General features: G+C 69.1%; 1 protein-coding gene across 1 annotated transcript in view; it reads left to right on the top strand.

Annotated features, from left to right (window-relative positions):
• LOC140406289 (succinyl-CoA:3-ketoacid coenzyme A transferase 1, mitochondrial-like) overlaps positions 1–20589 on the top strand; it is a gene marked incomplete at both ends in the record, with an annotated part of 59412 nt that extends 38823 nt beyond the window's left edge. The window contains one exon of the mRNA XM_072494402.1: positions 20476–20589. Within this exon, the coding sequence (XP_072350503.1) occupies positions 20476–20589 (114 nt within the window). The remainder of the gene's footprint in view (positions 1–20475) is intronic.
• Positions 20590–23594: the final 3005 nt, after the last annotated feature.

Genomic DNA, 23594 nt, shown 5'->3' with positions numbered 1-23594 from the left:
TCCCGGCGCTCCCATCCCCGGCACTCCATCCCCGGCACTCCCATCCCCGGCGCTCTATCCCCGGCGCCCCATCCCCGGCACTCCATCCCCAGCACTCCATCCCCAGCACTCCATCCCCGGCACTCCCCTCCCCGGCACTCCCCTCCCCGGCACTCCCCTCCTCGGCACTCCCCTCCCCGGCACTCCCCTCCCCGGCACTCCCCCCTCCCCGGCACTCCCCCCTCCCCGGCACTCCCCCCTCCCCGGCACTCCCCCCTCCCCGGCACTCCCCCCTCCCCGGCACTCCCCCCTCCCCGGCACTCCCCCCTCCCCGGCACTCCCCCCTCCTCGGCACTCCCCTCCCCGGCACTCCCCTCCCCGGCACTCCCCCCTCCCCGGCACTCCCATCCTCGGCGCTCCATCCCCGGCGCTCCCCTCCCCGGCGCTCCCCTCCCCGGCACTCCCCTCCCCGGCAATCCCCTCCCGGGCACTCCCCTTCCCGGCACTCCCATCCCTGGCGCTCCATCCCCGGCACTCCATTTTCGGCACTCCCCTCCCCGGCACTCCCATTCCGACACTCCATCCCGGCTCTCCGTCCCCAGCAGTTCCCTCCCCGGCACTCCATCACGGCACTCCATCACGGCACTCCCCATCCCGGCACTCCCCATCCCGGCACTCCCCATCCCGGCACTCCCCATCCCCGGCACTCCCCATCCCGGCACTCCCCATCCCCGGCACTCCCCATCCCCGGCACTCCCCTCCACGGCTCTCCATCCCCGGCACACCCTCCCCGGCATTCCATCCCCGGCATTCCATCCCCGGCATTCCAACCCCGGCACTCCCCTCCACGGCACTCCCCTCCACGGCACTCCATTCCCGGCACACCCTCCCCGGCATTCCATCCCCGGCACTCCATCCCCGGCATTCCATCCCCGGCACTCCATGCCCAGCACTCCCCTCCCCTGCATTCCCCTCCCCTGCACTCCCCTCCCCGGCACTCCATCCCCGGCACTCCATCCCCGGCACTCCATCCCCGGCACTCCCCTCCCCGGCACTCCCCTCCCCGGCACTCCCCTCCTCGGCACTCCCCTCCTCGGCACTCCCCTCCCCGGCACACCCCTCCCCGGCACTTCCCTCCCCGGCACTTCCCTCCCCGGCACTTCCCTCCCCGGCACTCCCCTCCCCGGCACTCCCCTCCCCGGCACTCCCCTCCCCGGCACTCCCCTCCCTGGCATTCCATCCCCGGCATTCCATCCCCGGCACTCCATCCCCGGCACTCCATCCCCGGCACTCCATCCCCGGCACTCCCCTCCCCGGCACTCTATCCCCGGCACTCCCATCCCCGGCACTCCCATCCCCGGCACTCCCATCGCCGGCACTCCTCTCCCCGGCACTCCTCTCCCCGGCACTCCTCTCCCCGGCACTCCCCTCCCCGGCACTCCCCGCCCCGGCCCTCCCCCCCCCCCCCACCCCCCGGCACTCCATCCCCGGAACTCCCCTCCCCGGCACTCCATCGCCAGCGCTCCCCTCCCCGGCACTCCCCTCCCCGGCACTCCCCTCCCCGGCACTCCCCTCCCCGGCCCTCCCCCCCCCCCCGGCATTCCTTCCCGAGCCCTCCCCCCCCCCCCCCCCCCCGGCACTCCATCCCCAGCACTCCCCTCCCCGGCACTCCATCCCCGGCACTCCCCTCCCCGGCACTCCCATCCCCGGCACTCCCATCCCCAGCACTCCCTTCCCCGGCACTCCATCTCCGGAACTCCCCTCCCCGGCACTCCATCGCCAGCGCTCCCCTCCCCGGCACTCCCCTCCCCGGCACTCCCCTCCCCGGCACTCCATCCCCGGCACTCCCATCTCCGGCACTCCCATCCCCAGCACTCCCATCCCCGGCGCTCCATCCCCGGCACTCCATCCCCGGCACTCCCCTCCCCGGCACTCCCCTCCCCTGCACTCCCCTCCCCGGCACTCCATCCCCGGAACTCCCCTCCCCGGCACTCCATCGCCAGCGCTCCCCTCCCCGGCAGTCCATCCCCGGCACTCCCATCCCCGGCACTCCCATCCCTGGCGCTCCATCCCCGGCACTCCATCACCGGCACTCTATCCCCGGCACTCCCCTCCCCGGCGCTCCCCTCCCCGGCACTCCCCTCCCCGGCAATCCCCTCCCGGGCACTCCCCTCCCGGGCACTCCCCTTCCCGGCACTCCCATCCCTGGCGCTCTATCCCCGGCACTCCCATCCCCGGCACTCCATTTTCGGCACTCCCCTCCCCGGCACTCCCATTCCGACACTCCATCCCGGCTCTCCGTCCCCAGCAGTTCCCTCCCCGGCACTCCCCATCACGGCACTCCCCATCCCGGCACTCCCCATCCCGGCACTCCCCATCCCGGCACTCCCCATCACGGCACTCCATCACGGCACTCCCCATCCCGGCACTCCCCATCCCGGCACTCCCCATCCCCGGCACTCCCCTCCCCGGCACTCCATCCCCGGCATTCCATCCCCGGCATTCCATCCCCGGCATTCCATCCCCGGCATTCCATCCCCGGCACTCCCCTCCACGGCACTCCATTCCCGGCACACCCTCCCCGGCATTCCATCCCCGGCATTCCATCCCCGGCATTCCATCCCCGGCACTCCCCTCCACGGCACTCCATTCCCGGCACACCCTCCCCGGCATTCCATCCCCGGCACTCCATCCCCGGCATTCCATCCCCGGCACTCCATGCCCAGCACTCCCCTCCCCTGCATTCCCCTCCCCTGCACTCCCCTCCCCGGCACTCCCCTCCCCGGCACTCCATCCCCCGGCACTCCCCTCCCCGGCACTCCCCTCCCCGGCACTCCCCTCCTCGGCACTCCCCTCCCCGGCACTCCCCTCCCCGGCACACCCCTCCCCGGCACTTCCCTCCCCGGCACTCCCCTCCCCGGCACTCCCCTCCCCGGCACTCCCCTCCCCGGCATTCCATCCCCGGCATTCCATCCCCGGCACTCCATCCCCGGCACTCCATCCCCGGCGCCCTATCCCCGGCACTCCCCTCCCCGGCATTCCATCCCGGCACTCCATCCCCGGCACTCCATCCCCGGCACTCCCCTCCCCGGCACTCCCATCCCCGGCACGCCCATCCCCGGCACTCCCATCGCCGGCACTCCTCTCCCCGGCACACCATCCCGGCACTCCTCTCCCCGGCACTCCACTCCCCGGCACTCCCCTCCCCGGCACTCCCCTCCCCGGCACTCCCCTCCCCGGCACTCCCCTCCCCGGCACTCCATCACCGGCACTCCATCCCCGGCACTCCCATCCCCGGCACTCCCATTCCGACACTCCATCACGGCACTCCCCATCCCGGCACTCCTCATCCCGGCACTCCCCATCCCGGCACTCCCCATCCCCGGCACTCCCCTCCCCGGCACTCCATCCCCGGCATTCCATCCCCGGCACTCTCCTCCACGGCTCTCCATCCCCGGCACACCCTCCCCGGCATTCCATCCCCGGCACTCCATCCCCGGCATTCCATCCCCGGCACTCCATGCCCAGCACTCCCCTCCCCTGCATTCCCCTCCCCGGCACTCCCCTCCCCGGCACTCCCCTCCCCGGCACTCCATCCCCGGCACTCCATCCCCGGCACTCCATCCCCGGCACTCCATCCCCGGCACTCCATCCCCGGCACTCCATCCCCGGCACTCCCCTCCCCGGCACTCCCCTCCCCGGCACTCCCCTCCCCGGCACTCCCCTCCCCGGCACTCCCCTCCCCGGCACTCCCCTCCTCGGCACTCCCCTCCCCGGCACTCCCCTCCCCGGCACACCCCTCCCCGGCACTTCCCTCCCCGGCACTCCCCTCCCCGGCACTCCCCTCCCCGGCACTCCCCTCCCCGGCACTCCCCTCCCCGGCACTCCCCTCCCCGGCATTCCATCCCCGGCATTCCATCCCCGGCACTCCATCCCCGGCACTCCATCCCCGGCACTCTATCCCCGGCGCCCTATCCCCGGCACTCCCCTCCCCGGCATTCCATCCCGGCACTCCATCCCCGGCACTCCATCCCCGGCACTCCCCTCCCCGGCACTCCCATCCCCGGCACTCCCATCCCCGGCACTCCCATCGCCGGCACTCCTCTCCCCGGCACACCATCCCGGCACTCCTCTCCCCGGCACTCCACTCCCCGGCACTCCCCTCCCCGGCACTCCCCTCCCCGGCACTCCCCTCCCCGGCACTCCCCTCCCCGGCACTCCGTCCCCGGCACTCCGTCCCCGGCACTCCCCTCCCCGGCACTCCCCTCCCCGGCACTCCCCTCCCCGGCACTCCCCTCCCCGACACTCCCCTCCCCGGCACTCCCCTCCCCGGCCCTCCCCCCCCCCCCACCCCCCGGCACTCCATCCCCCGCACTCCCCTCCCCGGAACTCCCCTCCCCGGCACTCCCCTCCCCGGCACTCCATCGCCAGCGCTCCCCTCCCCGGCACTCCCCTCCCCGGCACTCCCCTCCCCGGCACTCCCCTCCCCGGCACTCCCCTCCCCGGCACTCCCCCCCACCCCCCGGCATTCCATCCCCAGCCCTCCCCCCCCCCCCCCCCGGCACTCCATCCCCAGCACTCCCCTCCCCGGCACTCCATCCCCGGCACTCCCCTCCCCGGCATTCCCATCCCCAGCACTCCCCTCCCCGGCACTCCATCTCCGGAACTCCCCTCCCCGGCACTCCATCGCCAGCGCTCCCCTCCCCGGCACTCCCCTCCCCGGCACTCCATCCCCGGCACTCCCATCTCCGGCACTCCCATCCCCAGCACTCCCATCCCCGGCGCTCCATCACCGGCACTCCATCCCCGGCACTCCCCTCCCCGGCACTCCCCTCCCCGGCACTCCCCTCCCCGGCCCTCCCCCCCCCCGGCACTCCATCCCCAGCACTCCCCTCCCCTGCACTCCCCTCCCCGGCACTCCATCCCCGGAACTCCCCTCCCCGGCACTCCATCGCCAGCGCTCCCCTCCCCGGCACTCCCCTCCCCGGCAGTCCATCCCCGGCACTCCCATCCCCGGCACTCCCATCCCCGGCACTCCCATCCCCGGCGCTCCATCCCAGGCGCTCCATCCCCGGCGCTCCATCCCTGGCACTCCATCCCGGTACTCCCCTCCCCGTCACTCCATTGCCAGCGCTCCCATCCCCAGCACTCCCATCCCCGACACTCCATCCCCGGCACTCCCCTCCCCGGCACTCCCCTCCCCGGTACTCCCCTCCCCGGCACTCCATCCGCGGCACTCCCCTCCCCGGCACTTCCCTCCCCGGCACTCCATCGCCAGCGTTCCCCTCCCCGGCACTCCATCCCGGCACTCCCCTTCCCGGCACTCCCCTGCCCGGCACTCCCCTCCCCGGCTCTCCCCTCCCCGGCTCTCCCCTCCCCGGCACTCCATCCCCGGCACTCCATCCCCGGCACACCCCTCCCCGGCACTCCCCTCCTCGGCACTCCCATCCCCGGCACTCCATTCCCAGCACTCCCCTCCCCGGCACTCCATCCCCGGCACTCCATCCCCGGCACTCCCATCCCCGGCACTCCCATCCCCGGCACTCCCATCCCCGGCACTCCCATCCCCGGCACTCCCATCCCCGGCACTCCCATCCCCGGCACTCCCATCCCCGGCACTCCCATCCCCGGCACTCCCATCCCCGGCACTCCCATCCCCGGCACTCCCATCCCCGGCACTCCCATCCCCGGCACTCCCATCCCCGGCACTCCCCTCCCCGGCACTCCCCTCCCCGACACTCCCATCCCCGGCACTCCATCCCGGCACTCCCCTCCCCGGCACTCCATCCCCTGCACTCCCCTCCACAGCACTACCATTCCGACACTCCATCCCGGCACTCCCCTCCCCGGCACTCCACCCCCGGCGCTCCCATCCCCGGCACTCCATCCCTGGCGCTACATCCCGGCACTCCTCTCCCCGGCACTCCCCTCCCCGCTACTCCATCCCCTGCACTCCCATCCCCGGTACTCCATCCCCGGCGCTCCAATCCCCGGCACTCCTCTCCCCGGCACTCCCATCCCCAGCACTCCCATCACCGGCACTCCCATCCCCGGCCCTCCCCTCCCCGGCCCTCCCCTCCCCGGCACTCCACTCCCCGGCACTCCACTCCCCGGCACTCCCATCCCCGGCACTCCCATCCCCGGCACTCCCATCCCCGGCACTCCCATCCCCGGCACTCCCATCCCCGGCACTCCCATCCCCGGCACTCCCATCCCCGGCACTCCCATCCCCGGCACTCCCATCCCCGGCACTGCCATCCCCAGCACTCCCCTCCCCGGCGCTCCATTCCCCGGCACTCCATCCCGGTACCCCCTCCCCGGCACTCCCCTCCTCAGCACTCCCATCCCCGGCACTCCATTCCCAGCACTCCCCTCCCCGGCACTCCATCCCCGGCACTCCATCCCCGGCACTCCCCTGCCCGGCATTCCCATCCCCAGCACTCCCCTCCCCGGCACTCCATCTCCGGAACTCCCCTCCCCGGCACTCCATCGCCAGCGCTCCCCTCCCCGGCACTCCCCTCCCCGGCACTCCATCCCCGGCACTCCCATCTCCGGCACTCCCATCCCCGGCACTCCCATCCCCGGCGCTCCATCACCGGCACTCCATCCCCGGCACTCCCCTCCCCGGCACTCCCCTCCCCGGCACTCCCCTCCCCGGCACTCCCCCCCCCCGGCACTCCATCCCCAGCACTCCCCTCCCCTGCACTCCCCTCCCCGGCACTCCATCCCCGGAACTCCCCTCCCCGGCACTCCATCGCCAGCGCTCCCCTCCCCGGCACTCCCCTCCCCGGCAGTCCATCCCCGGCACTCCCATCCCCGGCACTCCCATCCCCAGCACTCCCATCCCCGGCGCTCCATCCCAGGCGCTCCATCCCCGGCGCTCCATCCCTGGCACTCCATCCCGGTACTCCCCTCCCCGTCACTCCATTGCCAGCGCTCCCATCCCCAGCACTCCCATCCCCGACACTCCATCCCCGGCACTCCCCTCCCCGGCACTCCCCTCCCCGGTACTCCCCTCCCCGGCACTCCATCCCCGGCACTCCCCTCCCCGGCACTTCCCTCCCCGGCACTCCATCGCCAGCGTTCCCCTCCCCGGCACTCCATCCCGGCACTCCCCTTCCCGGCACTCCCCTCCCCGGCACTCCCCTCCCCGGCTCTCCCCTCCCCGGCACTCCATCCCCGGCACTCCATCCCGGCACTCCATCCCCGGCACACCCCTCCCCGGCACTCCCCTCCTCGGCACTCCCATCCCCGGCACTCCATTCCCAGCACTCCCCTCCCCGGCACTCCATCCCCGGCACTCCATCCCCGGCACTCCCATCCCCGGCACTCCCATCCCCGGCACTCCCATCCCCGGCACTCCCATCCCCGGCACTCCCATCCCCGGCACTCCCATCCCCGGCACTCCCATCCCCGGCACTCCCATCCCCGGCACTCCCATCCCCGGCACTCCCCTCCCCGGCACTCCCCTCCCCGACACTCCATCCCGGCACTCCCCTCCCCGGCACTCCATCCCCTGCACTCCCCTCCACAGCACTACCATTCCGACACTCCATCCCGGCACTCCCCTCCCCGGCACTCCACCCCCGGCGCTCCCATCCCCGGCACTCCATCCCTGGCGCTACATCCCGGCACTCCTCTCCCCGGCACTCCCCTCCCCGCTACTCCATCCCCTGCACTCCCATCCCCGGTACTCCATCCCCGGCGCTCCAATCCCCGGCACTCCTCTCCCCGGCACTCCCATCCCCAGCACTCCCATCACCGGCACTCCCATCCCCGGCCCTCCCCTCCCCGGCACTCCACTCCCCGGCACTCCACTCCCCGGCACTCCACTCCCCGGCACTCCACTCCCCGGCACTCCCATCCCCGGCACTCCCATCCCCGGCACTCCCATCCCCGGCACTCCCATCCCCGGCACTCCCATCCCCGGCACTCCCATCCCCGGCACTCCCATCCCCGGCACTCCCATCCCCGGCACTCCCATCCCCGGCACTCCCATCCCCGGCACTCCCATCCCCAGCACTCCCATCCCCAGCACTCCCCTCCCCGGCGCTCCATTCCCCGGCACTCCATCCCGGTACCCCCTCCCCGGCACTCCCCTCCTCAGCACTCCCATCCCCGGCACTCCATTCCCAGCACTCCCCTCCACAGCACTACCATTCTGACACTCCATCCCGGCACTCCCCTCCCCGGCACTCCCCTCCCCGGCACTCCATCCCCTGCACTCCCCTCCACAGCACTACCATTCCGACACTCCATCCCGGCACACCCCTCCCCGGCACTCCATCCCCTGCACTCCCCTCCACAGCACTACCATTCCGACACTCCATCCCTGGCGCTACATCCCGGCACTCCTCTCCCCGGCACTCCCCTCCCCGCTACTCCATCCCCGGCACTCCATCCCGGCACTCCCCTCCCCTGCACTCCATCCCCGGCACTCCATCCCCGGTACTTCATCCCCGGCACTCCCTCCCCGGCACTCCCCTCCACGGCACTCCATCCCCGGCACTCCATCCCCGGCACTCCATACCCGGCACTCCATCCCCGGCGCTCCTTCCCCTGCGCTCCTTCCCCGGCACTCCATCCCGGCACTCCATCCCCGGCACTCTATCCCCGGTGCCCCATCCCCGGCACTCCCCTCCTCGGCACTCCCATCCCCGGCACTCCATTCCCAGCACTCCCCTCCCCTGCACTCCCCTCCCCGGCACTCCCCTCCCTGGCACTCCAGCCCCGGCACTCCCCTCCCCGGCACTCCATCCCCGTCACTCCATCCCGGCACTCTCCTCCCCGGCACTCCCCTCCCCGGCACTCCATCCCCTGCACTCCCATCCCCGGTACTCCCATCCCCGGCACTCCCCTCCCCGGCACTCCATCCCCGGCACTCCATCCCCGGCACTCCCCTCCCCGGCACTCCCCTCCCCGGCACTCCATCCCCGGCGCTCCTTCCCCGGCACTCCCATCCCCGGCACTCCCATCCCCGGCACTCCCATCCCCGGCACTCCCATCCCCGGCACTCCCATCCCCGGCACTCCCATCCCCGGCACTCCCATCCCCGGCACTCCCATCCCCTGCACTCCCACCCCCGGTACTCCCCTCCCCGGCACTCCCCTCCCCGGCACTCCCCTCCCCGGCACTCCCCTCCCCGGCACTCCCCTCCCCGGCACTCCCCTCCCCGGCACTCCCCTCCCCGGCACTCCCCTCCCCGGCACTCCCCTCCCCGGCACTCCCCTCCCCGGCACTCCCCTCCCCGGCACTCCCCTCCCCGGCACTCCCCTCCCCGGCACTCCCCTCCCCGGCACTCCCCTCCCCGGCACTCCCCTCCCCGGCACCCCATCCCCGGCACTCCCCTCCCCGGCCCTCCATACCCGGCACTCCATCGCGGCACTCCATACCCGGCACTCCATACCCGGCACTCCATACCCGGCACTCCCCTCCCCGGCCCTCCATACCCGGCACTCCATACCCGGCACTCCATACCCGGCACTCCCCTCCCCGGCACTCCATCCCCGGCACTCCATCCCCGGCACTCCCCTCCTCGGCGCTCCATCCCCGGCGCTCCATTCCCCGGCACTCTATCTCCGGCGCCCCATCCCCGGCACTCCATCCCGGCGCCCCCTCCCCGGCACTCCCCTCCCCGGCACTCCATCCCCGGCGCTCCTTCCCCGGCACTCCCATCCCCGGCACTCCCATCCCCGGCACTCCCATCCCCGGCACTCCCATCCCCGGCACTCCCATCCCCTGCACTCCCACCCCCGGTACTCCCCTCCCCGGCACTCCCCTCCCCGGCACTCCCCTCCCCGGCACTCCCCTCCCCGGCACTCCCCTCCCCGGCACTCCCCTCCCCGGCACTCCCCTCCCCGGCACTCCCCTCCCCGGCACTCCCCTCCCCGGCACTCCCCTCCCCGGCACTCCCCTCCCCGGCACTCCCCTCCCCGGCACTCCCCTCCCCGGCACTCCCCTCCCCGGCACTCCCCTCCCCGGCACTCCCCTCCCCGGCACTCCCCTCCCCGGCACTCCCCTCCCCGGCACTCCCCTCCCCGGCACCCCATCCCCGGCACTCCCCTCCCCGGCCCTCCATACCCGGCACTCCATCGCGGCACTCCCCTCCCCGGCCCTCCATACACGGCACTCCATACCCGGCACTCCATACCCGGCACTCCCCTCCCCGGCACTCCATCCCCGGCACTCCATCCCCGGCACTCCCCTCCTCGGCGCTTCATCCCCGGCGCTCCATTCCCCGGCACTCTATCTCCGGCGCCCCATCCCCGGCACTCCATCCCGGCGCCCCCTCCCCGGCACTCCCCTCCTCAGCACTCCCATCGCCGGCACTCCATTCCCAGCACTCCCCTCCCCGGCACTCCATCCCCGGCACTCCCCTCCCATGCACTCCCCTCCCCGCCACTCCCCTCCCCGGCACTCCCCTCCCCGGCACTCCCCTCCCCGGCACTCCCCTCCCCGGCACTCCCCTCCCCGGCACTCCCCTCCCCGGCACTCCCCTCCCCGGCACTCCCCTCCCCGGCACTCCCCTCCCCGGCACTCCCCTCCCCGGCACTCCCCTCCCCGGCACTCCCATCACCGGCCCTCCCCTCCCCGGCCCTCCCCTCCCCGGCCCTCCCCTCCCCGGCCCTCCACTCCCCGGCACTCCCATCCCCGGCACTCCCATCCCCGGCACTCCCATCCCCGGCACTCCCATCCCCGGCACTCCCATCCCCGGCACTCCCATCCCCGGCACTCCCATCCCCGGCACTCCCATCCCCGGCACTCCCATCCCCGGCACTCCCATCCCCGGCACTCCCATCCCCGGCACTCCCATCCCCGGCACTCCCATCCCCGGCACTCCCATCCCCGGCACTCCCATCCCCGGCACTCCCCTCCCCGGCGCTCCATTCCCCGGCACTCCATCCCGGTGCCCCCTCCCCGGCACTCCCCTCCTCAGCACTCCCATCCCCGGCACTCCATTCCCAGCACTCCCCTCCACAGCACTACCATTCTGACACTCCATCCCGGCACTCCCCTCCCCGGCACTCCCCTCCCCGGCACTCCATCCCCTGCACTCCCCTCCACAGCACTACCATTCCGACACTCCATCCCTGGCGCTACATCCCGGCACTCCACTCCCCGGCACTCCCCTCCCCGCTACTCCATCCCCGGCACTCCATCCCGGCACTCCCCTCCCCGGCACTCCATCCCCGGCACTCCATCCCCGGTACTTCATCCCCGGCACTCCCTCCCCGGCACTCCCCTCCACGGCACTCCATCCCCGGCACTCCATACCCGGCACTCCATACCCGGCACTCCATCCCCGGCACTCCATCCCCGGCACTCCATCCCCGGCGCTCCTTCCCCGGCACTCCATCCCGGGACACCCCTCCCCGGCACTCCATCCCCTGCACTCCCCTCCACAGCACTACCATTCCGACACTCCATCCCTGGCGCTTCATCCCGGCACTCCTCTCCCCGGCACTCCCCTCCCCGCTACTCCATCCCCGGCACTCCATCCCGGCACTCCCCTCCCCGGCACTCCATCCCCGGTACTCCATCCCCGGTACTCCATCCCCGGTACTCCCTCCCCGGCACTCCCCTCCACGGCACTCCATCCCCGGCACTCCATCCCCGGCACTCCATACCCGGCGCTCCTTCCCCGGCGCTCCTTCCCCGGCACTCCATCCCGGCACTCCATCCCCGGCACTCTATCCCCGGTGCCCCATCCCCGGCACTCCCCTCCTCGGCACTCCCATCCCCGGCACTCCCATTCCCAGCACTCCCCTCCCCTGCACTCCCCTCCCCGGCACTCCCCTCCCCGGCACTCCATCCCCGGCACTCCCCTCCCCGGCACTCCATCCCCGTCACTCCATCCCAGCACTCTCCTCCCCGGCACTCCCCTCCCCGGCACTCCATCCCCTGCACTCCCATCCCCGGTACTCCCATCCCCGGTACTCCATCCCCGGTACTCCATCCCCGGCACTCCATCCCGGCACTCCATCCCCGGTACTTCATCCCCGGCACTCCATCCCCGGCACTCCCCTCCACGGCACTCCATCCCCGGCACTCCATCCCCGGCACTCCATACCCGGCACTCCATCCCGGCACTCCCCTCCCCGGCACTCCATCTCGGCACTCCCCTCCCCGGCACTCCATCCCCGGTACTCCATCCCCGGCACTCCCCTCCCCGGCACTCCATCCCCGGCGCTCATTCCCCGGCGCTCCTTCCCCGGCACTCCATCCCCGGCACTCTATCCCCGGTGCCCCATCCCCGGCACTCCGTCCCAGCGCCCCCTCCCCGGCACTCCCCTCCTCGGCACTCCCATCCCCGGCACTCCCCTCCCCGGCACTCCCCTCCCCGGCACTCCCCTCCCTGGCACTCCATCCCCGGCACTCCATCCCGGCACTCCCCTCCCCGGCACTCCCCTCCCCGGCACTCCATCCCCGGCACTCCATCCCGGCACTCCCCTCCCCGGCACTCCATCCCCTGCACTCCCATCCCCGGTACTCCCATCCCCGGTACTCCATCCCCGGCACTCCATCCCCGGCACTCCATCCCCGGTACTTCATCCCCGGTACTCCCATCCCTGGCACTCCCATCCCTGGCACTCCCATCCCCGGCACTCCCATTCCCGGCACTCCCATTCCCGGCACTCCATCCCCGGCACTCCATCCCCGGCACTCCCCTCCCCGGCACTCCATTCCCGGCACTCCATCCCCGGCACTCCATTCCCGGCACTCCATCCCCGGCACTCCCCTCCCCGGCACTCCATCCCCGGCACTCCATCCCCGGCACTCCCCTCCCCGGCACTCCATCCCCGGTGCTCCTTCCCCGGCGCTCCTTCCCCGGCACTCCATCCCAGCGCCCCCTCCCCGGCACTCCCCTCCTCGGCACTCCCCTTCCCGGCACTCCATCCCCTGCACTCCCATACCCGGCACTCCCCTCCCCGGCACTCCCCTCCCCGGCACTCCCCTCCCCGGCACTACCATTCCGACACTCCATCCCGGCACTCCATCCCCGGCACTCCATCCCCGGCACTCCATCCCCGGCACTCCATCCCCGGCACTCCCCTCCTCGGCACTCCATTCCCAGCACTCCCCTCCCCGGCACTCCATCCCCGGCACTCCCATCCCCGGCACTCCCCTCCCCGGCACTCCCCTCCCCGGCACTCCCCTCCCCGGCACTCCCCTCCCCGGCACTCCCCTCCCCGGCACTCCCCTCCCCGGCACTCCCCTCCCCGGCACTCCCCTCCCCGGCACTCCCCTCCCCGGCACTCCCCTCCCCGGCACTCCCATCCCCGGCACTCCCATCCCCGGCACTCCCACCCCCGGCACTCCCACCCCCGGCACTCCCACCCCCGGCACTCCCACCCCCGGCACTCCCACCCCCGGTACTCCCCTCGCCGGCACTCCCCTCCCCGGCACTCCCCTCCCCGGCACTCCCCTCCCCGGCACTCCCCTCCCCGGCACTCCCCTCCCCGGCACTCCCCTCCTCGGCACTCCCCTCCCCGGCACTCCCCTCCCCGGCACTCCCCTCCCCGGCACCCCATCCCCGGCACTCCCCTCCCCGGCCCTCCATACCCGGCACTCCATCGCGGCACTCCCCTCCCCGGCCCTCCATACCCGGCACTCCATACCCGGCACTCCATACCCGGCACTCCCCTCCCCGGCACTCCATCCCCGGCACTCCATCCCCGGCACTCCCCTCCTCGGCGCTCCATCCCCGGCGCTCCATTCCCCGGCACTCTATCTCCGGCGCCCCATCCCCGGCACTCCATCCCGGCGCCCCCTCCCCGGCACTCCCCTCCTCAGCACTCCCATCACCGGCACTCCATTCCCAGCACTCCCCTCCCCGGCACTCCATCCCCGGCACTCCATCCCCGGCACTCCCATCCCCGGCACTCCCCTCCCCGCCACTCCCCTCCCCGGCACTCCCCTCCCCGGCACTCCCCTCCCCGGCACTCCCCTCCCCGGCACTCCCCTCCCCGGCACTCCCCTCCCCGGCACTCCCCTCCCCGGCACTCCCCTCCCCGGCACTCCCCTCACCGGCCCTCCCCTCCCCGGCCCTCCCCTCCCCGGCACTCCCCTCCCCGGCACTCCACTCCCCGGCACTCCACTCGCCGGCACTCCCATCCCCGGCACTCCCATCCCCGGCACTCCCATCCCCGGCACTCCCATCCCCGGCACTCCCATCCCCGGCACTCCCATCCCCGGCACTCCCATCCCCGGCACTCCCATCCCCGGCACTCCCATCCCCGGCACTCCCATCCCCGGCACTCCCATCCCCGGCACTCCCCTCCCCGGCGCTCCATTCCCCGGCACTCCATCCCGGTGCCCCCTCCCCGGCACTCCCCTCCTCAGCACTCCCATCCCCGGCACTCCATTCCCAGCACTCCCCTCCACAGCACTACCATTCTGACACTCCATCCCGGCACTCCCCTCCCCGGCACTCCCCTCCCCGGCACTCCATCCCCTGCACTCCCCTCCACAGCACTACCATTCCGACACTCCATCCCGGCACTCCCCTCCCCGGCACTCCATCCCCTGCACTCCCCTCCACAGCACTACCATTCCGACATTCCATCCCTGGCGCTACATCCCGGCACTCCTCTCCCCGGCACTCCCCTCCCCGCTACTCCATCCCCGGCACTCCATCCCGGCACTCCCCTCCCCGGCACTCCATCCCCGGCACTCCATCCCCGGCACTCCCTCCCCGGCACTCCCCTCCACGGCACTCCATACCCGGCACTCCATCCCCGGCACTCCATCCCCGGCGCTCCTTCCCCGGCACTCTATCCCGGCACTCCATCCCCGGCACTCTATCCCCGGTGCCCCATCCCCGGCACTCCCCTCCTCGGCACTCCCATCCCCGGCACTCCATTCCCAGCACTCCCCTCCCCTGCACTCCCCTCCCCGGCACTCCCCTCCCCGGCACTCCCCTCCCCGGCACTCCCCTCCCCGGCACTCCCCTCCCCGGCACTCCATCCCCGGCACTCCCCTCCCCGGCACTCCATCCCCGTCACTCCATCCCGGCACTCTCCTCCCCGGCACTCCCCTCCCCGGCACTCCATCCCCGGCACTCCATCCCCTGCACTCCCATCCCCGGTACTCCCATCCCCGGTACTCCATCCCCGGCACTCCATCCCGGCACTCCATCCCCGGTACTTCATCCCCGGCACTCCATCCCCGGCACTCCCCTCCACGGCACTCCATCCCCGGCACTCCATACCCGGCACTCCATCCCGGCACTCCCCTCCCCGGCACTCCATCTCGGCACTCCCCTCCCCGGCACTCCATCCCCGGCACTCCATCCCCGGCACTCCATCCCCGGCACTCCCATCCCCGGCGCTCCTTCCCCGGCGCTCCTTCCCCGGCACTCCATCCCGGCACTCCATCCCCGGTGCCCCATCCCCGGCACTCCGTACCAGCGCCCCCTCCCCGGCACTCGCCTCCCCGGCACTCCCCTCCCCGGCACTCCCCTCCCTGGCACTCCATCCCGGTACTCCCCTCCCCGGCACTCCCCTCCCCGGCACTCCATCCCCGGCACTCCATCCCGGCACTCCCCTCCCCGGCACTCCATCCCCTGCACTCCCCTCCACAGCACTACCATTCCGACATTCCATCCCTGGCGCTACATCCCGGCACTCCTCTCCCCGGCACTCCCCTCCCCGCTACTCCATCCCCGGCACTCCATCCCGGCACTCCCCTCCCCGGCACTCCATCCCCGGCACTCCATCCCCGGCACTCCCTCCCCGGCACTCCCCTCCACGGCACTCCATACCCGGCACTCCATCCCCGGCACTCCATCCCCGGCGCTCCTTCCCCGGCACTCTATCCCGGCACTCCATCCCCGGCACTCTATCCCCGGTGCCCCATCCCCGGCACTCCCCTCCTCGGCACTCCCATCCCCGGCACTCCATTCCCAGCACTCCCCTCCCCTGCACTCCCCTCCCCGGCACTCCCCTCCCCGGCACTCCCCTCCCCGGCACTCCCCTCCCCGGCACTCCATCCCCGGCACTCCCCTCCCCGGCACTCCATCCCCGTCACTCCATCCCGGCACTCTCCTCCCCGGCACTCCCCTCCCCGGCACTCCATCCCCGGCACTCCATCCCCTGCACTCCCATCCCCGGTACTCCCATCCCCGGTACTCCATCCCCGGCACTCCATCCCGGCACTCCATCCCCGGTACTTCATCCCCGGCACTCCATCCCCGGCACTCCCCTCCACGGCACTCCATCCCCGGCACTCCATCCCCGGCACTCCATCCCCGGCACTCCATACCCGGCACTCCATCCCGGCACTCCCCTCCCCGGCACTCCATCTCGGCACTCCCCTCCCCGGCACTCCATCCCCGGCACTCCATCCCCGGCACTCCATCCCCGGCACTCCCCTCCCCGGCACTCCATCCCCGGCGCTCCTTCCCCGGCGCTCCTTCCCCGGCACTCCATCCCGGCACTCCATCCCCGGTGCCCCATCCCCGGCACTCCGTACCAGCGCCCCCTCCCCGGCACTCCCCTCCCCGGCACTCCCCTCCCCGGCACTCCCCTCCCTGGCACTCCATCCCGGTACTCCCCTCCCCGGCACTCCCCTCCCCGGCACTCCATCCCCGGCACTCCATCCCGGCACTCCCCTCCCCGGCACTCCATCCCCTGCACTCCCATCCCCGGTACTCCCATCCCCGGTACTCCATCCCGGCACTCCATCCCCGGTACTTCATCCCCGGCACTCCCATCCCTGGCACTCCCATCCCTGGCACTCCCATCCCCGGCACTCCCATCCCCGGCACTCCATTCCCGGCACTCCATCCCCGGCACTCCATCCCCGGCACTCCCCTCCCCGGCACTCCATCCCCGGCACTCCATCCCCGGCACTCCCCTCCCCGGCACTCCATCCCCGGTGCTCCTTCCCCGGCGCTCCTTCCCCGGCACTCCATCCCGGCACTCCCCTCCTCGGCACTCCCCTTCCCGGCACTCCATCCCCTGCACTCCCATCCCCGGCACTCCCCTCCCCGGCACTCCCCTCCCCGGCACTACCATTCCGACACTCCATCCCGGCACTCCATCCCCGGCACTCCATCCCCGGCACTCCATCCCTGGCACTCCATCCCCGGCACTCCATCCCCGGCACTCCCCTCCTCGGCACTCCATTCCCAGCACTCCCCTCCCCGGCACTCCATCCCCGGCACTCCATCCCCGGCACTCCCCTCCTCGGCACTCCATTCCCAGCACTCCCCTCCCCGGCACTCCATCCCCGGCACTCCCATCCCCGGCACTCCCCTCCCCGGCACTCCCCTCCCCGGCACTCCCCTCCCCGGCACTCCCCTCCCCGGCACTCCCCTCCCCGGCACTCCCCTCCCCGGCACTCCCCTCCCCGGCACTCCCCTCCCCGGCACTCCCCTCCCCGGCACTCCCCTCCCCGGCACTCCCCTCCCCGGCACTCCCCATCCCCGGCACTCCCCTCCTCGGCACTCCCATCCCCGGCACTCCATTCCCAGCACTCCCCTCCCCTGCACTCCCCTCCCCGGCACTCCCCTCCTCGGCACTCCCATCCCCGGCACTCCATTCCCAGCACTCCTCTCCCCTGCACTCCCCTCCCCGGCACTCCCCTCCCCGGCACTCCCCTCCCCGGCACTCCATCCCCGGCACTCCCCTCCCCGGCACTCCCCTCCCCGGCACTCCCCATCCCCGGCACTCCCCTCCTCGGCACTCCCATCCCCGGCACTCCATTCCCAGCACTCCCCTCCCCTGCACTCCCCTCCCCGGCACTCCCCTCCCCGGCACTCCCCTCCCCGGCACTCCCCTCCCCGGCACTCCATCCCCGGCACTCCCCTCCACGGCACTCCATCCCCGTCACTCCATCCCGGCACTCTCCTCCCCGGCACTCCCCTCCCCGGCACTCCATCCCCTGCACTCCCATCCCCGGTACTCCCATCCCCGGTACTCCATCCCCGGCACTCCATCCCGGCACTCCATCCCCGGTACTTCATCCCCGGCACTCCATCCCCGGCACTCCCCTCCACGGCACTCCATCCCCGGCACTCCATCCCCGGCACTCCATACCCGGCACTCCATCCCGGCACTCCCCTCCCCGGCACTCCATCTCGGCACTCCCCTCCCCGGCACTCCATCCCCGGCACTCCCCTCCCCGGCACTCCATCCCCGGCGCTCCTTCCCCGGCGCTCCTTCCCCGGCACTCCATCCCGGCACTCCATCCCCGGCACTCTATCCCCGGTGCCCCATCCCCGGCACTCCGTCCCAGCGCCCCCTCCCCGGCACTCCCCTCCCCGGCACTCCCCTCCCTGGCACTACATCCCCGGCACTCCATCCCGGTACTCCCCTCCCCGGCACTCCCCTCCCCGGCACTCCATCCCCGGCACTCCATCCCGGCACTCCCCTCCCCGGCACTCCATCCCCTGCACTCCCATCCCCGGTACTCCCATCCCCGGTACTCCATCCCGGCACTCCATCCCCGGTACTTCATCCCCGGCACTCCCATCCCTGGCACTCCCATCCCCGGCACTCCCATCCCCGGCACTCCATTCCCGGCACTCCATCCCCGGCACTCCCCTCCCCGGCACTCCCCTCCCCGGCACTCCCCTCCCCGGCACTCCATCCCCGGCACTCCATCCCCGGCACTCCCCTCCCCGGCACTCCATCCCCGGTGCTCCTTCCCCGGCGCTCCTTCCCCGGCACTCCATCCCCGGTGCTCCTTCCCCGGCGCTCCTTCCCCGGCACTCCATCCCAGCGCCCCCTCCCCGGCACTCCCCTCCTCGGCACTCCCCTTCCCGGCACTCCATCCCCTGCACTCCCATCCCCGGCACTCCCCTCCCCGGCACTCCCCTCCCCGGCACTACCATTCCGACACTCCATCCCGGCACTCCATCCCCGGCACTCCATCCCTGGCACTCCATCCCCGGCACTCCATCCCCGGCACTCCCCTCCCCGGCACTCCCCTCCCCGGCACTCCCCTCCCCGGCACTCCATCCCCTGCACTCCCCTCCACAGCACTACCATTCCGACACTCCATCCCGGCACTCCCCTCCCCGGCACTCCCCTCCCCGGCACTCCACCCCCGGCGCTCCCATCCCCGGCACTCCTCCCCGGCACTCCCATCCCCGGCACTCCATCCCCTGCACTCCATACCCGGCACTCCATACCCGGCACTCCATACCCGGCACTCCATACCCGGCACTCCCCTGCCCGGCACTGCTGCTGGTGCTCGCCGCCGGTGCTTGATCAGAAACATGAGTTTGATTCCCCGCTGGGTCACTGTCTGTGCGGAGTCTGCACGTTCTCCCCGTGTCTGCGTGGGTTTCCTCCGGGTGCTCCGGTTTCCTCCCACAATCCAAAGATGTGTTTATTAGGTGAATTGGACATTCTGAATTCTCCCTCTGTGTACCCGAACAGGCGCCGGAGTGTGACGACTAGGGGCTTTTCACAGTAACTTCATTGCAGTGTTAATGTAAGCGTACTTGTGACAATAAAGATTATTTACTTTACAAGTTCCAGGCAAGAGAGGATCTAACCACCGCCCCTTGACATTCAATGGCATTACCATCGCTGAATCCCCCACGATCAACACCCTGGGGGTTACCATTGATCAGAAACTGAACCGGACCCAGCCACATTAATACTGTGGCTACCTGGGCAGGTCAAAGGCTAGAACTCCTACTGCGAGTAACTCACCTCCTGACCCCCCAAAGCCTGTCCACCATCGACAAGGCACAAGTCAGGAGTGTGATGGAATACTCTCCATTTGCCTGGGTGAGCGCAGCTCCAACAACACTCAAGAAGCTCGACACCATCCAGGACAAAGCAGCCCCGTTTGATTGCTCCCCTTCCACAGACATTCACTCCCTCCACCCCCGACGCACAGTGACAGCCGTGTGCACCATCAACAAGATGCACTGCAGCAACTCACCAAGGTTCCTTAGTCAGCACCTCCCAAACCCACGACCACTCCCATCTAGAAGGACAAGAGCAGCAGATACCTGGGAACCCCACCACCTGGAGATTCCCCTCCGAGTCACTCACCACCCTGAGTGGGAAATATATCGGCCGTTCCTTCACTGTCGCTGGGGCAACACCCTGGAACTCACTCCCTAACATCACAGTGGGTGTACCTACACCTCAGGGACTGCAGCGGTTCAAGAAGGCAGCTCACCCCCACCTTCTGAAGGGCAACTAGGGATGGGCAATAAATGCTGGGCTAGCCAGCGACACCCACATCAAGAATATTGAAAAGTCAGGGGGGAGAGCGGATTGTGAAGGATTGTTGGAAATGACACCTGGGCGGTCAGTGAGTGTGGAAACGTCCCGAGAGAATGCAGACAGTTTGGGCTTTGCTTCAATTGTACATGGTTCTATGAAGCAGTTAATTGTCAAATTATGGGATGTGTGACAGGATTACGGAAGCTTGGAGCCTGTTTGATTCTGTCCTGTCGATACGCTTGCTGCCTAACATTGTCAGACTACAGGAGGTGTGATTATGTAACATCTGTTTAAACATTTACAGGCAGTCTTTGATGTTGATCGGAAGAAAGGGTTGACACTGATTGAACTATTCGAAGGAGTGACTGTTGAAGATATCCAGAAAAGTACTGGATGTGACTTCACTGTGAGTATCCGAGTAACAGGACTGAGCTCCCGTGCAGTCCCAGTGTACGGGGGGAGAGTGAAACAATTATATTTAAATGTGCACGCACCGTAATCTCCCATTTACTCCCAACGAGATATCGGTACACAGACTGGCGTCTCTCAGTCCCCTCTCTCTCAGGGAGATATCTGTACACTGACTGGTGTCTCTCAGTCCCCTCTCTCTCAGGGACATATCTGTACACTGACTGGTGTCTCTCAGTCCCCTCTCTCTCAGGGAGATATCTGTACACTGACTGGTGTCTCTCAGTCCCCTCTCTCTCAGGGACATATCTGTACACTGACTGGTCTCTGTCAGTCCCTTCTCTCTCAGGCAGATATCTGTACACTGACTGGTGTCTCTCAGTCCCATCTCTCTCTCAGGGAGATATCTGTACATTGACTGGTGTCTCTCAGTCCCCTCTCTCTCAGGGAGATATCTGTACACTGACTGGTGTCTCTCAGTCCTCTCTCTCTCAGGGAGATATCTGTACACTGACTGGTGTCTCTCAGTCCCATCTCTCTCTCAGGGGGATATCTGTACACTGACTGGTGTCTCTCAGTCCCCTCTCTCTCTCAGGGCGATATCTGTACACTGACTGGTGTCTCTCAGTCCCCTCTCTCAGGGAGATATCTGTACACTGACTGGTGTCTCTCAGTCCCCTCTCTCAGGGAGATATCTGTACACTGACTGGTGTCTCTCAGTCCCCTCTCTCTCAGGGAGATATCTGTACACTGACTGGTGTCTCTCAGTCCCCTCTCTCTCTCTCAGGGGGATATATGTACAGACTGGTGTCTCTCAGTCCCCTCTCTCTCAGGGAGATATCTGTACACTGACTGGTGTCTCTCAGTCCCCTCTCTCTCAGGGAGATATCTGTACACTGACTGGTGTCTCTCAGTCCTCTCTCTCTCAGGGAGATATCTGTACATTGACTGGTGTCTCTCAGTCCCCTCTCTCTCTCAGGGAGATATCTGTACACTGACTGGTGTCTCTCAGTCCCATCTCTCTCTCAGGGAGATATCTGTACACTGACTGGTGTCTCTCAGTCCCCCCTCTCTCTCTCAGGGAGATATCTGTACACTGACTGGTGTCTCTCAGTCCCCTCTCTCTCAGGGAGATATCTGTACACTGACTGGTGTCTCTCAGTCCCCTCTCTCTCTCAGGGAGATATCTGTACACTGACTGGTGTCTCTCAGTCCCCTCTCTCTCAGGGAGATATCTGTTCACTGACTGGTGTCTCCTCTCAGTCCCCTCTCTCTCAGGGAGATATATGTACACGGACTGGTGTCTCTCAGTCCCCTCTCTCTCTCTCAGGGAGATATCTGTACACTGACTGGTCTCTGTCAGTCCCTTCTCTCTCAGGCAGATAGCTGTACACTGACTGGTGTCTCTCAGTCCCCTCTCTCTCTCAGGGAGATATCTGTACACTGACTGGTGTCTCTCAGTCCCCTCTCTCTCAGTGAGATATCTGTACACTGACTGGTGTCTCTCAGTCCCCTCTCTCTCAGGGAGATATATGTACACTGACTGGTGTCTCTCAGTCCCCTCTCTCTCTCTCAGGGAGATATCTGTACACTGACTGGTCTCTGTCAGTCCCTTCTCTCTCAGGCAGATATCTGTACACTGACTGGTGTCTCTCAGTCCCCTCTCTCTCTCTCAGGGAGATATCTGTACACTGACTGGTCTCTGTCAGTCCCTTCTCTCTCAGGGAGATACCTGTACACTGACTGGTGTCTCTCAGTCCCCTCTCTCTCTCGGAGATATCTGTACATTGACTGGTGTCTCTCAGTCCCCTCTCTCTCAGTGAGATATCTGTACTGACTAATGTCTCTCAGTCCCCTCTCTCTCTCAGGGAGATATCTGTACACTGACTGGTGTCTCTCAGTCCCCTCTCTCTCTCAGGGAGATATCTGTACATTGACTGGTGTCTCTCAGTCCCCTCTCTCTCAGGGAGATATCTGTACACTGACTGGTGTCTCTCAGTCCCATCTCTCTCTCAGGGAGATATCTGTACACTGACTGGTGTCTCTCAGTCCCCTCTCTCTCAGGGAGATATCTGTACACTGACTGGTGTCTCTCAGTCCTCTCTCTCTCAGGGAGATATCTGTACACTGACTGGTGTCTCTCAGTCCCATCTCTCTCTCAGGGAGATATCTGTACATTGACTGGTGTCTCTCAGTCCCCCCTCTCTCTCAGGGAGAAATCTGTACACTGACTGGTGTCTCTCAGTCCCCTCTCTCTCAGGGAGATATCTGTACACTGACTGGTGTCTCTCAGTCCCCTCTCTCTCAGGGAGATATCTGTACACTGACTGGTGTCTCTCAGTCCCCTCTCTCTAAGGGAGATATCTGTACACTGACTGGTGTCTCTCAGTCCCCTCTCTCTCAGGGAGATATCTGTACACTGACTGGTGTCTCTCAGTCCCCTCTCTCTCAGGGAGATATCTGTACACTGACTGGTGTCTCTCAGTCCCCTCTCTCTAAGGGAGATATCTGTACACTGACTGGTGTCTCTCAGTCCCCCCTCTCTCTCGGAGATATCTGTACACTGACTGGTGTCTCTCAGTCCCCTCTCTCTCAGGGAGATATCTGTACACTGACTGGTGTCTCTCAGTCCCCTCTCTCTCTCAGGGAGATATCTGTACACTGACTGGTGTCTCTCAGTCCCCCTCTCTCTCAGGGAGCTATCTGTACATTGACTGGTGTCTCTCAGTCCCCTCTCTCTCAGGGAGATATCTGTACACTGACTGGTGTCTCTCAGTCCTCTCTCTCTCAGGGAGATATCTGTACTGACTAATGTCTCTCAGTCCCCTCTCTCTCTCAGGGAGATATCTGTACACTGACTGGTGTCTCTCAGTCCCATCTCTCTCTCAGGGAGATATCTGTACACTGACTGGTCTCTCTCAGTCCTCTCTCTCTCAGGGAGGCATCTGTGCACTGACTGGTGTCTCTCAGTCCCCTCTCTCTCAGGGAGATATCTGTACACTGACTGGTGTCTCT

This window comes from Scyliorhinus torazame, unplaced genomic scaffold, assembly GCF_047496885.1.
Source record: "Scyliorhinus torazame isolate Kashiwa2021f unplaced genomic scaffold, sScyTor2.1 scaffold_433, whole genome shotgun sequence".
Lineage (NCBI taxonomy): Eukaryota > Metazoa > Chordata > Chondrichthyes > Carcharhiniformes > Scyliorhinidae > Scyliorhinus > Scyliorhinus torazame.
The sequence above is the reverse complement of the archived record's forward strand: the minus strand, read 5'-3'. Positions and strand labels throughout refer to the sequence as shown.